General features: G+C 40.3%; 1 protein-coding gene across 1 annotated transcript in view; it reads left to right on the top strand.

Annotated features, from left to right (window-relative positions):
* shank1 (SH3 and multiple ankyrin repeat domains 1) overlaps nt 1-14,572 on the top strand; it is an 83,504-nt gene that overhangs the window by 26,852 nt on the left and 42,080 nt on the right. The window contains 5 exon segments of the mRNA XM_042505266.1: nt 573-742; nt 2,115-2,236; nt 3,493-3,641; nt 5,593-5,706; nt 7,440-7,515. Of these exon segments, the coding sequence (XP_042361200.1) occupies nt 573-742; nt 2,115-2,236; nt 3,493-3,641; nt 5,593-5,706; nt 7,440-7,515 (631 nt within the window).

Below are 14,572 nucleotides of genomic sequence, written 5' to 3'. Positions count from 1 at the left end.
CTGGATCTTGCATGTCAGTTTGGAGATGTATAACATCCTGTAATTTAAGTTGTTTATTTAAAATGATACATTGAATCTTCACAGGGGAAATAAGGCCTTGAATCAACAAGTAAAAGAGAGTGGCAATGAAAAACAGAATGTAAAGAATATACTATAACAAAATTTATACATATTTATTTAAATGATTAAGAGCAACACATTTTAGAATGTGACAAAGTAAATAATGTTATATATGGAAGTGTAATGCAGACACTTGAGCAAAATCAGTTTGATCTGTTTTCCTGAATTAATGAGATTACCTTTTGGGGTTTTTAAAAAAGAAAAAAAACATGAAGTAATTTAAAAAATGTGGATTTTTTTCTTTTTTTTTTTATTACCAAAAACAAAATTATTTTACATTACACAAGATACAGCAAAGTAGAGAAGAATACTTCATAGAAACTTAAATAAATAATCTGACTAATCTTTATTCAGAAACAACAACTATTTTATCTCCAAATGAACATATTACAAATCTGTAATAATGTGCACATTTTTCTCCCGCTCTTTGCTCCTTTTCTCTCACCTCCCAGTTCCCTTTGTGGAGTCTCCAAAGTATGCCCCCCAGAGGAGGGAGAGCGCCCGGACACTGACGATACCCCACCCTCATCCCTTCCTCCGGGCCAACAGTGACAGCAGCATGAACCTGCCAGACTGGATGGCAGTACCCAATGCCCCAGGGACCAACATCGTCTCTGTGCAGGTGTGTGTGTGTGTGTGTGTGTGTGTGTGTGTGTGTGTGTGTGTGTGTGTGTGTGAGAGAGAGAGAGAGAGAGAGAGAGAGAGAGAGAAATGAGTTTCAAAGTTTAGATTCTTCACGTTGGAAACAGCAGACTTTACAATCTCAGTCCATGCAGAAGCTGTTCTACAGCCGTCAACTGTCCTCATCAGCAGATAGAGAGTGTTTGGTTGCCATGGAATTGTACATATTACATACATATCTATATTAAAACCTCTTAGAACACATCTAAGACTTCTCAACCATGGTGACTTACAAATTGAGGCTCCAAATTGATTATTGACATTGGAAACAGCAGCAGAAAAAACAACTTCACTCTGAGGTCTATTTGGTGTAAGTGTTATGGTGCTTCTGACCTCTCAAAAGAATTCAGAGTTACACCCGAGTGAACACCTACACACATACTGATGTGGAACAATAATAACTTTCGTAAAGTTTTATATATTAACTTTTAAGTACAAAATGCTATGGAGTTTTATCGACTTCATCAGAAGTTATCTAAGAAAGAATCAAATGTTTTTTTACCAACTTGCATTTTAGTATGATTGACCTTTTACCTGACAGCTTGGAGTAATGGTAATACAGAGATAATGAGTATTTCAGTTGCACAGGTGGATGCTTGAGCAGCTGCATCCCAACAATCCATACAAAAATTATACAGTTTGAAGGGACGTTATACAGTTTAATGGATGACCTTTATCTACCTCTAGTGGTCAGCAGAACTCATTGCAGCAACTTATATTTTGCTCTTTTGCATAAGCCATCCATGTATATGTATTGTTGTTGTCATTAGCCAGATTAATGATCATATTGAGTTAAAGTCCATAAACATTTACATCATGAAATATAACTATATAATTTATGAGACATTTGTGCCTGTATTTTATTATATTTGTCATTTTGCAAATGCCGATTTGATCATCTGTTAACATTAAGAGCTCTTAAGAGCTGAGTTAGTGGCATCAGGAGACTTTTGATAATTAATTATAGCAATGGAAGTCAGAAAAAAAGTGAAATTGTCAAAGGAACAGAAAGGAAGATAAAGTAGTTAACTATAAATGAATAGTCAAAAAGGAAGTCACTTGATGTAAAAATTCAAACAAAAACTGCAACAACATCCAAAAAAATCAATTCATTTTATCACAATTTTGCATAAATATGTGCTTGTACCTTGTACAAATTTTCACCATTATAATGGTAACACAATGTCATACACAGAATATTACCTGTTGCTACAATACTGTGAAATGATCATAGACTAGGATGTAAATGACAAAATTTATATATTTTGTGGTCATAACATAAAAACATCATCAATGAAATGTGTCTCTCTCAGGGCTACAAGCATACAGGAACCCTGCGGAGCTCCAGCAGTCCCAGAGGAGCGAGGACACGTTCACCGTCCCGAGGAAGGATCGGGGACAAGGAGGACCGCAGCAGGCAGAGTCGGAGACAGGGGTGAGTGGCAAAGGCTGACATCTGAGAACAAGATGCTGCCTAACAAGAATCTGCATTTGGCTCATTAAGCCTGGTTAAAGTACTCTTGAGACTTTTTACTGGACCCCTGAAGGTCCAAAATGTCCTTAAAATGTTTTAAATTGCGTGAGCTGGGCCTTAAATGTTTAAGTTTTGGTCATATGGTTTCCTCTGGTTTCTTCTTCAATCCCAGTCTGACTTATAATGATTTATATTATTACTCTCATACACTCACACCCAGTTACCCTGATGGACTTTTATGTATTGTGTTCTTTTTTTGTGGTGTATTTGCTGTCCTGATATTTTTTGTGTAACTGCCCAGGGACAACATATGCAAATTAGCTGCTACCTAACTCTTACCTTTTAATTGTGTGCTGTTCCTGCAAAAAATAAACTGTAAAATAAAATTAAATAAGGATAATTCAATATCTGTTAAGTGAGTTTTCAGACCTACAAAGGTCATTAATTAAACCATTAAAATGTGATATAATAAAAATGGTCAGGCGCATTTTGGGAAAACTGTCTGACCAGTGTTGTATCACTGAAGGTGAATCTCAGGACTGTCTGTCTTAGACAGAAAGGATTTATTGCAAGAGCAGTCAAGACCACCGGTAAGGAAATATCACTTAATTGCCTGCAAAAAGGAGTGTTAAACAAAGATGGTTTAGTTTATTTCAGCTTCCAGTGTTTGTTTGTATTTGATGGTCATAGAAAAAAAGTGAAATTCCTACACATACAATTCACCTCTGCAATGTCTTTTGATTGTTTTATCAAGTCACTTCTCATGGTACACTTATACACACATACTTACATACAATATGCATGCAAAGAAATGCACGAAGGGGAATCTCCATTAGTTTTCTCTGTTTTTTGGGGGGGGACTGTGGATCTTTCAGATTGATTTGAGGAGTACCTGTGGTTTGCATGTTCCACATTTTATTATAAGCCTGTCATGCAATGTTGGACTTACACTGATCTGGTCTTGGTTTTGTCTTGGTCACTACTTGGTTTCGGTTTAGATAGTCTTGACTACAATACTGTGTCTGACAAAGTCTTCCAAATCCTCAACCATGTGGTCTGAAGTAGTTTGTTTAGCAGAGACTTCCCCTATCTTTTGAAAAGAAAAAGCAAAGTAAGAATTGTATTCAGTAATTTAGTCAGCCATATCTATATAGAGCTTTTGGTATTAAACTTAAGTCTCAAATCATCCACTCCACCTTTTGCTCTTTCCCACTCAGGCCTGCCCCTGCCAGTGGAGCTGGACAAACCGCGGGCCAGCGAAGACGCCTCTACAGTGCTGTCCCAGGACGAGTCTTTGTAGCTACTCGATCACACTCTGCCCAGGGAGAGCGAGAAATCAGCTTCAATAAGGGAGACAGGGTCAAAGGTGAGTATGTGCATTTTCATGTCATACACATCACACAGCACATGCATCTGTGAGTGTGTGAGTGTGTGTGTGTGTGTGTGTGTGTGTGTGTGTGTGTGAGTGTGTGTGTGTGTGTGTGTGTGTGTGTGTGTGTGTGTGTGTGTGTGCGTGCGTGCTGGAGCATAATACTGCATTTTGTCTTTCATGTGAATTCAAAGCATCTGTGTGATTAGCAGTCAGTGTTTGTTATGCCGTTATATGTGGTACTAATCTCCACATTAATCAGACTGGCAGCTTTGATATCCACACATACTTGTAAAATTGAGAATTCAAAAACATGCAAAGCAACATTACAGACACTTTTTAAAGGATGTAAATGTAACAAAAGGTTGCATGTACAGAATCCCTCTTTGTTTGGGTCTTTGGCATAGCCTCAAAAAGTTTTCTTATAATATGGAAGCTGCTGACTGTGGGGTTTAACAGTTCTAGAGCTGAGATTCAATTAGCTGCTTTTAAACACCATTTAGCTAATTGATGAAGTATTTTTGACACAAAGTGAGACCACATCACAAAAACATTGACTTTATCTGCCATACATAGCTGATACCACACTGGAAAATATCCACTGACCACAACACCATAGCTAATACTATCATCCAAAACAGACACAGCCTGTTTATAACATCTTTCCAAAGACGTGCACAATTGCACATCCAGCAGACACAGGGCATAGGATGCCATGTGAACATCCCATTGACATTTTATTTATAGCCACATGACTAATGTAAGTCCAATATTCACTCTCCTTTAAGCTCTGGTACACATATGGGGACACACTGATGACAAAACAATAAAAGTGGCTAAAAACAGCGCTGAGATGCAGAGGTGGTTCTAGTAGCAACCCTTTTACATTTACTCAAGCCTGGAGATCTTGAGTGTTCCCACCAAATATATATGGATAGACCTCTAGCCTGCTATTTACTAGTAATCAAAAGTTTGACATTTTGGGAAATATGCTTTGTTAACAAGAGTTAGGTGAGAAGATTGATATCACTCCGATATGAGACTGTTATCAATCTTCTCATCTCACTCCCAGCAAGAAAGCAAATAAATACATTTCCCAAAATGTTACACTATTTAAGTATCTCTCGAGAAAAGAGTGATTCGACTCACAATGATAAACTGCACCAAAAATATTAATATACATTTTCTTTTATTGAAGACAGGAGATGTTTGCTGAATTCCAACAAACTTAAAGGGACAGTTCACTCCAAAATCAAAAATACATATTTTTACCCTTACCTGTAGTCTATTTATCAGTCTAGATTGTTTTGGTGCGAGTTGCTAAATGTTGGAGATAGCGGCCCTAGAGATGCCTGCCTTCTCTCCAATATTATGAATTTAGATGGCACTTGGCTTGTCATGCTCAAAGTGCCAAAAAAATGGTTACATTTAAAAGCTTAACAGCAGTGTCTCTAAGACAATCACTAACAGTACTAAAACAATATTGACTGATAAATAGGACCAAAGGTAAGAGGCAAAATATGTTTTTTGGATTGGGTGAACTGTTCTTTTAACATCAGGTGTAAAGGGGGTCTTTCAGTCTCTAAGACAGATCAGCATCCAGGCCAGATCCAAGTGTCCTCAGATGAATTTGACAAATGGCCATGTCCTAACATGAGTGTAAGGTCTCTATATATGTTTGTATTCAATGTCTGCAGGTATGAATATGTGTATGTTTGTGAGTGAGTCTAAGGTGTCGCCAGGTATGTATGTCTTGGTGAGTATGTAGGAGGTTTGCATGTCTGTCTGTGTGTGTGTGTGTCTACATTATTTATTTTCCGTCTGTATAATGTTGTCTTCTTGCGTGTGTTTATTTCTCATTGATATCTGTGTGTGTGTGTGTGTGTGAGTATTGGCTCATGTTGTGTTGCCTTTTCCTGATATGCTATTCTTTCCTGCCCCCCTCTAGTGTTGAGTGTTGGTGAGGGCGGATACTGGGAGGGGACTGTCAGGGGTCGCACAGGCTGGTTCCCCTCTGACTGTGTGGAGGAAGTGATGCTTCGAAGCCAAGACAACCGATCAGGTGACTACCACCAGTCATGCACATACACAGCAGGCTCATCCTGAAAAACAGCCAGCATTACTTCAAAGGGGAAAAAAGCACATCTTTTAGCTTTAGAGTTTCATATTTACGCTCACAAAAGCCTGATGATGGGTTAAGATGCTACTTTTGGTATTATGCAACAATGTAGATTGAAGGCAATAATCTACGCTGTTGTTATATTAACACCATGGGTTGCCTGGACACCTCACGGTGACTTCAGGAAGTAGCTGCTCTGTGCCAAGAAATAGTTCTGCACACAACCCGTATAGAATCACAGCATGTTGTTTTTACACTTCAGAGGGGATTAAACAAACAAGGTATATGTTATTAATTAGTAAGCCTCAGGGCCCAGTCACAGCAAGCTGATGTCAAAGAACTAGTGGCGATCGAGGCAGACTGTTGCGCCGCCCTCACGTCGCCTGTGTCTTCGCCATAGAGTTGCAGGTGAACATATTGCAAAGACTACAACTGATGGCCAACTAGCATGTACAGTCTTCACGTGCGTGAGAGGAAATATCTCTCCATGCCAGTCGGAAATGGGGCTTGTTCTTCAGACTGATGGGATGGATTCAAGACGCTTGTTCGCCAGTTATGACATTAAAGGCTCAATGCTGAAAGAACAGATAACACAAAGAATTACAACCATTTCTGCTAAAGAGCTCAGTGGCTTGAAAAATAGTTTTACCAAGAATAAAAAGTTTGTTTTGATCTGATTTCTTTTGATCTCTTTTATTGTTTGTTTGCTTTCCTCACTTCCGTTTCTCTTCTCGTGTTATTTAGTTATTTCATGAACTGAAGGGGTACTGCTGGGTCTGACATCATTTTAACATGTCCAATTGGCCAGAATAAAAGCAAACAAGAGCTGACTTGTTCTGACTTGTGCCAGTGGTACGGGAAACTAGGGCAAAACGAGGGTAACAGATGCTTACCACTGGGCTGACTGACTTTCAACTGTTGGCTTGGTGTATCAGGGCCCCCAGAGGGGCTGGCTGCCAGATTTTGTCTCCTTTGGATAGGGTCATGCGAGCCGTCTCCCTTTGTTTCCATAGTTTATGCTAAGCTAAGCGAACAGGCTGCTGGTTGTCGCTTCATATTTGCCGTAAAGACATAAGAAAGTTATCAATTTTCTCATCTAACTGCAAGAAAGTGAATAAGTACATTTCCCAAATTGGCACACTATTGCTCTGAAGTATATATTAGTTCTGTAGTACATTATGTATTATTTGAACTATTGAAATCTATTGATCATTAATTTGATTGGTTGTTTTCAGTAGTAAAATGTCAAAAAATGATTAAAATGTCTATCAGAGTTTCCCTAATTCCAAATCTTGAAATGTACTTGTTTCGTCAAAAGTCAACGCTATTTTTGACATACAGTAAAGAAAAAAAAAAAAAAAATTAAAAATCCTCACATTTTAGCTAATATTAAGATCTTTTGGCTTTCTATTAGTCAAGTGAGTAATTGTTTTGACACTAATATGCATTTTAGTCTTAGATATATTGCAGGTCTGGTGTCATTTGATTTGGATCAGTAGATCAAATGTGTAAAAGAGAAAAGCTACCTGTTAAAGAAAGATAATACAATATATTACAATAAATTGCATTAGTAATGGTAATATGGTAACTGAACAGTACCTGCTGTTTAATAAGCCTTGCAAATACATCTAATGCAGGTGCAACCACACTGAGGTCTCTGTGGCTTTGTGTTTCAGAGAGCCGTGGAGAACGAGCCAAAAGACTGTTCCGTCATTACACTGTGGGATCATATGACAGCTTTGACGCCCCCAGGTAAGAGTTACCTTGCCGCTAGCTGTCACTAATGTACAGAAAAATGAACACATGCTAGTTTTATCCAGAGAAGCTGAGGCCTGCACAGATGTTCTAAGCAGCAGGGGCAAAGGTGAATAAGGAGCGGTGCTTCAGCTTGCAAGGTTAGGGGTTATGTTCTTTTAGGGTAAGGTGATTCGGGAATGGTACTTTACCTACCAGAGGGGTATTTGAGCTGAAAACAATGGCACTTTGAGCCACTTGGATGCTTCAGTGCCTATGTGGTGTGACATTAGGCCAGAGTGAAGCATGAAAGTATCCCATTATGACACCAACACATCCTGGTTAAATAAAGGTTAAGAGAAGGGTAGCTTGACATTCAGATTATTGCTCCAGCTTAGAGTCGGTAAGAACTACCACTGTATTCTACCATCGGTCACAGAGCAGCTCTACTGAAGCAAGAGGGGGTTCAGTGCCTTTGCTAAAGAGCATGATGTAACTCGTCCATCCACCCAGTGGGTAATGCAAATCAAACTGACAACCTTTTCATCACGACCCCTGCTGTTCCAATGTTTTGACACACAGCACATGTTGCGAGCGGATTTGTTTGTATGCTAACATACTGTATACATCTATCCAGATAAGATGATTCATGTGCTGAATGATTCATACGTTCCAGCGGTACTTTGATTTGTGTGACGTGATGTGTTGAGAGTGATTCATGTGCTGGGATGATGATTTGCAAGGGTTCACTGCCTCTGGTCGGGAAGCTGATCCGCTTAATTTCATACTGGAGTCATCCTCGAGGTGCAGGTTTACCAGCTGGGGTTTGACTAGCTGGTTTTGCTGTGTTTAACCTGGGCAGCCAGGCAGACTTTTTGTCATATCAAGATTTTAGAGTAACTTCCTTTCCTTGCATTTCTGTCTTTTGGCTCTGGGCTGCATTGGGCTGAACTTTTCGGTGATGTTGAAGGTGCTTTCTGATCGCTCTGATGACTAAGTCTGAAGTTTCTTTGTGTTGACTGATGTTATATAATCATGATTACTGTTCTTTGATGACCAAACTATCTGAACTGATGCATATGTAATGCTGTACCATGGGACTAACTGTTTATTCTTAAAACAGCAGCTAAGATCTTTAAGTTTTGATAGAAGGTCATCCTTGCTCTGATACAGACATTCATCTGCCCACTTCAACTTCATCAGCATGAAAACATCACCAGAAAATCATTCTTATTCAATAATCAACTTTTTCAGTGTAAACCAGAAACTGAAATTTCTCTGTATCCTCAGTGGAGGTGATCTGTTGACACATGAGTGGGGATAAATGCTCCTGTATTGACTTTGGGAGTGTGACTTCCCCTCATTAACTCTGCTTAATATAATGTCATTCCCTTTAATGCCTTGCATCTGCATCATGGCGTTGCTTTGAGGCAAACTCATTTCAGTGTCCATGACTTGTCTTGAGCAAAGAGAGAATTATTTACATAGAAATAAAGCCATTATCAATCGCATGTATTATTTAAATGTACTCCTGCCTTTTGCCTCTCTTTCCCTCTTATTTTTCATTCTCTCACTCATCATTATTCTCTATCGTCCCTCAGTTTTCTCCTTCAGTTCTTCATGTGCTTTCTTTTCATGTTTTCCTTTCTCTTTATCTCCCTCTGTAACGGTTTCTTTCTCGCACATGCACACAGTTTCATTTATTATTAACATGCTTTTCATCAACGGTGACATTTAATGCAAGCGACGCACTCAGCCATGCAAACTCACACACATATGTTTGTGTACACGTGCTAACACACACATCATGGATAATTAAAGCGGTGTACTGCAGCATAGACGGAGCCCGAGACTGTTTGTTTGGCCAGGCAGGCACGGCTGACTCAGAGCCGCCCTCACATGGGCCTACTTCCACAGTCTTTATCACTACGTGTAATATCTCACCTATCCCTCTTTTTGTCCTTCTATATTTGGCCATATTTCCTGACCATCTCCGCATTCCTCCTTTACTTTCTATTCATCACTGTATTGCTACCCCCCCTCTACTTTTTAATTTTCTTTCTATCACCCTCTCTCCCCTGTGGTGTCTCCATCTGGAGGTCAGACAGTGAAGGGCACTCTAAAGGGAATGGAGGGTTGGAGACAGGGATGAAGAGGTTGGATGAAGGAAGAAGGGCATTCTGTTTTTATAAAAGGGTGAAAAGAGACATATGCATTGTTGTTTTGTTTGAGCAACAGGGGGCCAAAGCAGTTTAGTAAAAAAAAATGAAGAGGGTTGCCCTCTTCCATGTTTTTACTTCTTTCTTCCTGACTGTGAAGGCCAAAGCAAGGCCAATATGATTTTTTAAGGCTCATATGATTAGGGCTGGGTACCATTAAAAAAAATTATGATGCCAGTACCAATACCAGTATTCTTAAATAACTACAGGTACCAGTAGTGCGCTTCATTTATTGTCTACTTTAATCGATAGCCATAGTGTGAATGGAAACACTTGGGTGGCTGTGGCTCAGGAGGTAGAGTGCTAATAGGAAGATCAGTGGTTCGATCCCTCTCTCTTCCTTGGAGATTTTGAACACCATATTGCTTCCGATTGCTGTGCTATCAGTGTGTGAGTGTGTGTGAATGGTTAAATGTAGTGTATGAATTTGTGTGTGAATGGGTGAATTTGGAATGTAGTGTAAAAGTGCTTTGAGTGGTCAGAAGACTAGAAAGATGCTATTTAAGTGCAGTCCATTTGCGATCCATTTATCATTTCTTTCTTGGCATGCTAAACCACCAACTTCATTAAATACACACGCTTGTGGTGATTGGCTACGAGCAAAAACATACAAATACTGTTTTTGTCTAGATCTGGATGCAGAAAGGATCGAATTCAGATGTTTTTTGAATTAAGAATTAAGTTTCTAGAGGACTTTGTACTGGGTAGGGTTGTAATTCATGAGCACTTTATGTAATTGATAATTGGTAAAATTAATGATTGATTAATTGTTACTTGAAAAAACTGGAAAAACTTTGCTTATTTTAAATAATACCAAATGTACTTGCAACATATTGCATATACTTTAACAGGAATTGCATTGCCTATAGATTGATAGATTAAATTTTCAATGTTCGCCTAAATTCCTAATGACCAATTTATCCATCATCAATTAAGTGATATCATCCTTAGTACTGGGTTAGTTCGGATAATACATTAAAGCTATCGAGTACTGATACCCAGGCCTACATATGTGCTGAGCTATAGCACTGTCTGTCGGCTGTTTGGTTTGTCGGTCCACAAAAATTTTCCTACCCTTTAGCAGTCACAGTTTTTGCCCGAAGAGCCTGAAAGAAGGGAAGGTTATGTTGGTTGCTTGGTCCACCCCTTTTGTCCAGGCTGATGTGTATGGAAAAACTGTTGGATGAATTGCCATAGCTAAATTTTGAATTTTATTTTATTTTTTTAAAAGATAGTCTTGCTCCAAGGCCTTAAGCTGGATATATGTACAATGGAATAGTTAGAAATGGACATGACTGATGGACTGATATTCAGTACATACATATTGGTCCGTCCCTAATAAACAGTCATTATATCTACCACTCAATGATCTTCATTCTACTGTACCCTCTGTCCCACCTACAGCCTGTTCATTGACAGCTGGATATATTTTGTAGCTTGCGTTTTACAGCACGGGCCAAGCCGTAACATTACGTCTAGGCGTGATAACCAAAATCCAGCAGTCAGTAAGGTGAATTGCTTTAACTTGATAATATGGTGTGAAAATTATAATAATGAGAACTTAGTGATTGAGAAGTATGATGACTTGGGAAAGAGCAGTGACAAATGGCAAACAAATGGGGAACTTTTATTTCATCCTACTTTAAAGCTTTCCTTACTTCTGCTCCTCATCATCTAACCATGACAGACTTTTTCTTCTTTTTCTTGAATGGCTGTATTGATATTCCCTAATTCTTTTTAAGAACCATGATATAAAGGTCTTCAACAGCCAAATTCTGGTCTATCTGTCAGAAGACATGCTTAGATATGTGGGTGCTATCACACTAGAGCTTTGATTCTCTGGCAGAACCCGTTTAGGCCCGAACTGGTCAATGGGGTCTGGTCTAAATGGGTTCTGCTGTAGTTCAGCTTTAATTTCTCACATTTGAATGACCTTGAATCAGGTCGGTTTTGCTCCAGTTTTCTGTTTTTTGTTTGTTTGTTTGTTAGTTTTAAAAAAATAAAATAAAAAAGCAGACATTGTAGTCTGTGTAATGTTATAATGTAAAATGTATGGGCTGTGTTGCCATCAGCCCACCCAGCCTCCCGCCTCTCGTTAATGAGGAGAAATGTTATACAGTCTGTCCTTAATATATAAGGCATATGGCAATTTTGGGGCTGTGCTGAACAGTCAGTAAGAGAATGCAAGGGGTTGAAGATGTCTGTTACCACTTGACTTTAGCTAGTAGTAAATGTTTTATTATTGAAAAGCATTTTTTTATTTTTTACAGTGGAAATTTGGGTTTTTATTTGGATTCAGTCAGGCCCCAAACTGCTGCCTTGGTTCCAGCTTGGACCAGGCTTGAACAGAAATTCTGCAGGTCCATATAGGGTCGGGCCAGTTTTTTAAAATTTTGGCCCGTTCATTGTGATATATCACACCTCATCACAGTGAAAATGTTTTCAATAAATCTGTTCTGTTCCGTAAGCATTTGGTTGGAGAAAAATGTTTGTACCTTTGCTGTTTTAGCAGATTTTGCTGGCTTACGAAACACTTGCAACACCGCTGTTCTCCATAAAAGTGCTAAAACCTGTGAACTGATGGTTGATCAGATCTCTGTTTCATTGCCATACACATGTACTGATTAACTGTACACAATCAGAACATGCTGCTGCTCCTCTCCTGGCCCACATGAGACTGTTTTTTTGGCCAACAGCAGGTCAAATGAGGACAAGGGAGCACAAACAATTTGAAGCAGAGAGGCAGAATACCCTGCTAAACATTGTTGTGTCAGTTTGTTGTGTCTTGTAAGACACATTCATTTCTTTTTTTTGTTGTGCATAGGCATCATAAAGTCATCTGGTATGATTTTTCATATTTCTCCAACACGTATGACACATGACTTGACTTTTTCGCTGAAATGTGCAACAAGAGATGACTGCAGCATCAAAGAGTGTGTGTTAAGTTTTGGCAATTGTACGATAATTACACAGATGAACACACACACATACAGGACACATTAGGCAGACATGCAGATACTCATAATCACACAATCATGTGGACCTTCTGTCAGTGTTTGTTTGCTCTTGTGCTCCCTCCCCCATCTCTCTCTCCCTCTCTCTCTTTCTTTATTGCCCTCTCTTTATCGCTCTCTCTCTCATCACACATGCATGCACACACACACACACATACTGTGCACAGAATCACAGTGGTATAGCCTGACATGCAGGGAGAGAAACAAAAAGGCAGAGATGTGAGAGGAGAGGGGACAAGAGCTGTGATCGTCCTCGAATGCAGGAGGGAGGCAAGAGAGAGACGTAGAGAGGAAAGGAAGGAGGGAGGGAGGGCAAGTCGACGGAGAACAGCTTCGACATACGTGGAAGGAGGCTCTGACTAAGAGATGATGTGAGTGCCTATTCGAGAGAATCTGTACCCCCCCCCCCCTCTCTCTCTCTCTCTCTCGTTCTCCTCCTCCTCTTCCTCCTTCCGCCACTCACCCGCCAGCTGTTTCTCTGTCCTCCTCTTCCTGTCTGCGTCGATGCGTCTCCTCCCCCCCTTTTTCCCTTGCTCTACCCTCTCATTCATGCTTTGTTTACAGCAAATGTGAGGCAACAGTGTGTGTGTGCATGTGTGTGTGTGTGCGTGTTAGAGGTCGGAAAGAAAGCAAGAAAAAAATGGGATGGATTAAGTTAGTTAAGTGTGATTTAAAGGCATGTGGGGTCAATAACAGCCGGGGAAGGACAGCAGCAGAGGCTCCAGAAGGATCTGCACAAAAGTCAGATTTATTCTTATGCCAATAAAAGTAAATTAGCCTTTGTGAGCTTTCATCTTTGTAACATTACATAATAACAATTTGACTTGTCTGTTACCATTATGTTCACTCATTTAAACTTTAAGATCCTTGTATCATTCCCTGTGAATTCATTATTTCAGATAGGAATGTACAGCGAAGAGTTATCTCAGTCGCATCCTTTTTTATGAATGGGAAATCATGACAGTGACAGATGGGCAGAGTGAATACTATACATATAAACCATAGGAAGTGGAGGAGTGGAGAGAATGAATGATGAGGAGAAGAGGAGAAAGAGGAAGTGTGTGTAGTGGTGGTGGTTGTGCATGAGTTGATTGAATGAATGCATGTGTGTTTGAACTGTGTGTTTGTGTGTGTATATGTGCATGAAACCCCTGGTGAACAACCCCAATCACCTTTCACTTTCTCTCTCTAAATTACCTAATTTCTCTCCTTTTCTTAAGCCACCTTATTCCCCCTCCCTCTCCCCCTGCTCCTCTTCTCTCTCTCCCTCTCTCTCTGTGTCGCAGTCACAATGAACCATCTCCATCTCTCTCTCTCTCTCTCTCCCATTCCTCCTCTCTCTCTGTCTTAAGTATGAAGGGGTTGGGAGAGCTCGGCCCTCTCCCTTTCCCTTCTTCCATCTCTCTCTCCTCCTCTTCCTCTTCTCCTCCTCTTCCTCCTCCTCTCTCGCGGCTCGCGCTTGCTGCTGTCTCACTGGAAGACGAGAAGGAGAAGGAGCAGGAGAAGGAGGAGGAGGAGAGGGAGGGGAGGAAATGGCGATGGGGGCATGCGGCGAGGAGGATCTCTCCCTCTCCCTCTCCCTCTCTTCTTCCTGGCCGTCGCTCGGCCCTGTGAATAGGAGCGTCTGGTTCATTTACAGGTACCTGCCATGGCTTTTTATACCCCCCCTACCCTCCACTCCCTCTCTCTCCCTCCCTCTCCCTCCAGTTGCCTGGGGAGATGGGGGGGGCGGAGGGAGGGATGCATGCATGTGGACATCATGGATGGCAGGACAGGATCGATTAGATAGGTTGACAGATGTTGCAGTGCATGCTTGCAGACGGATGTGTTTGATTCAGTGTG

The sequence above is a fragment of the Plectropomus leopardus genome, chromosome 17 (genome assembly GCF_008729295.1).
Source record: "Plectropomus leopardus isolate mb chromosome 17, YSFRI_Pleo_2.0, whole genome shotgun sequence".
In the NCBI taxonomy this organism is placed as follows: Eukaryota; Metazoa; Chordata; class Actinopteri; order Perciformes; family Serranidae; genus Plectropomus; species Plectropomus leopardus.
The sequence above is the reverse complement of the archived record's forward strand: the minus strand, read 5'-3'. Positions and strand labels throughout refer to the sequence as shown.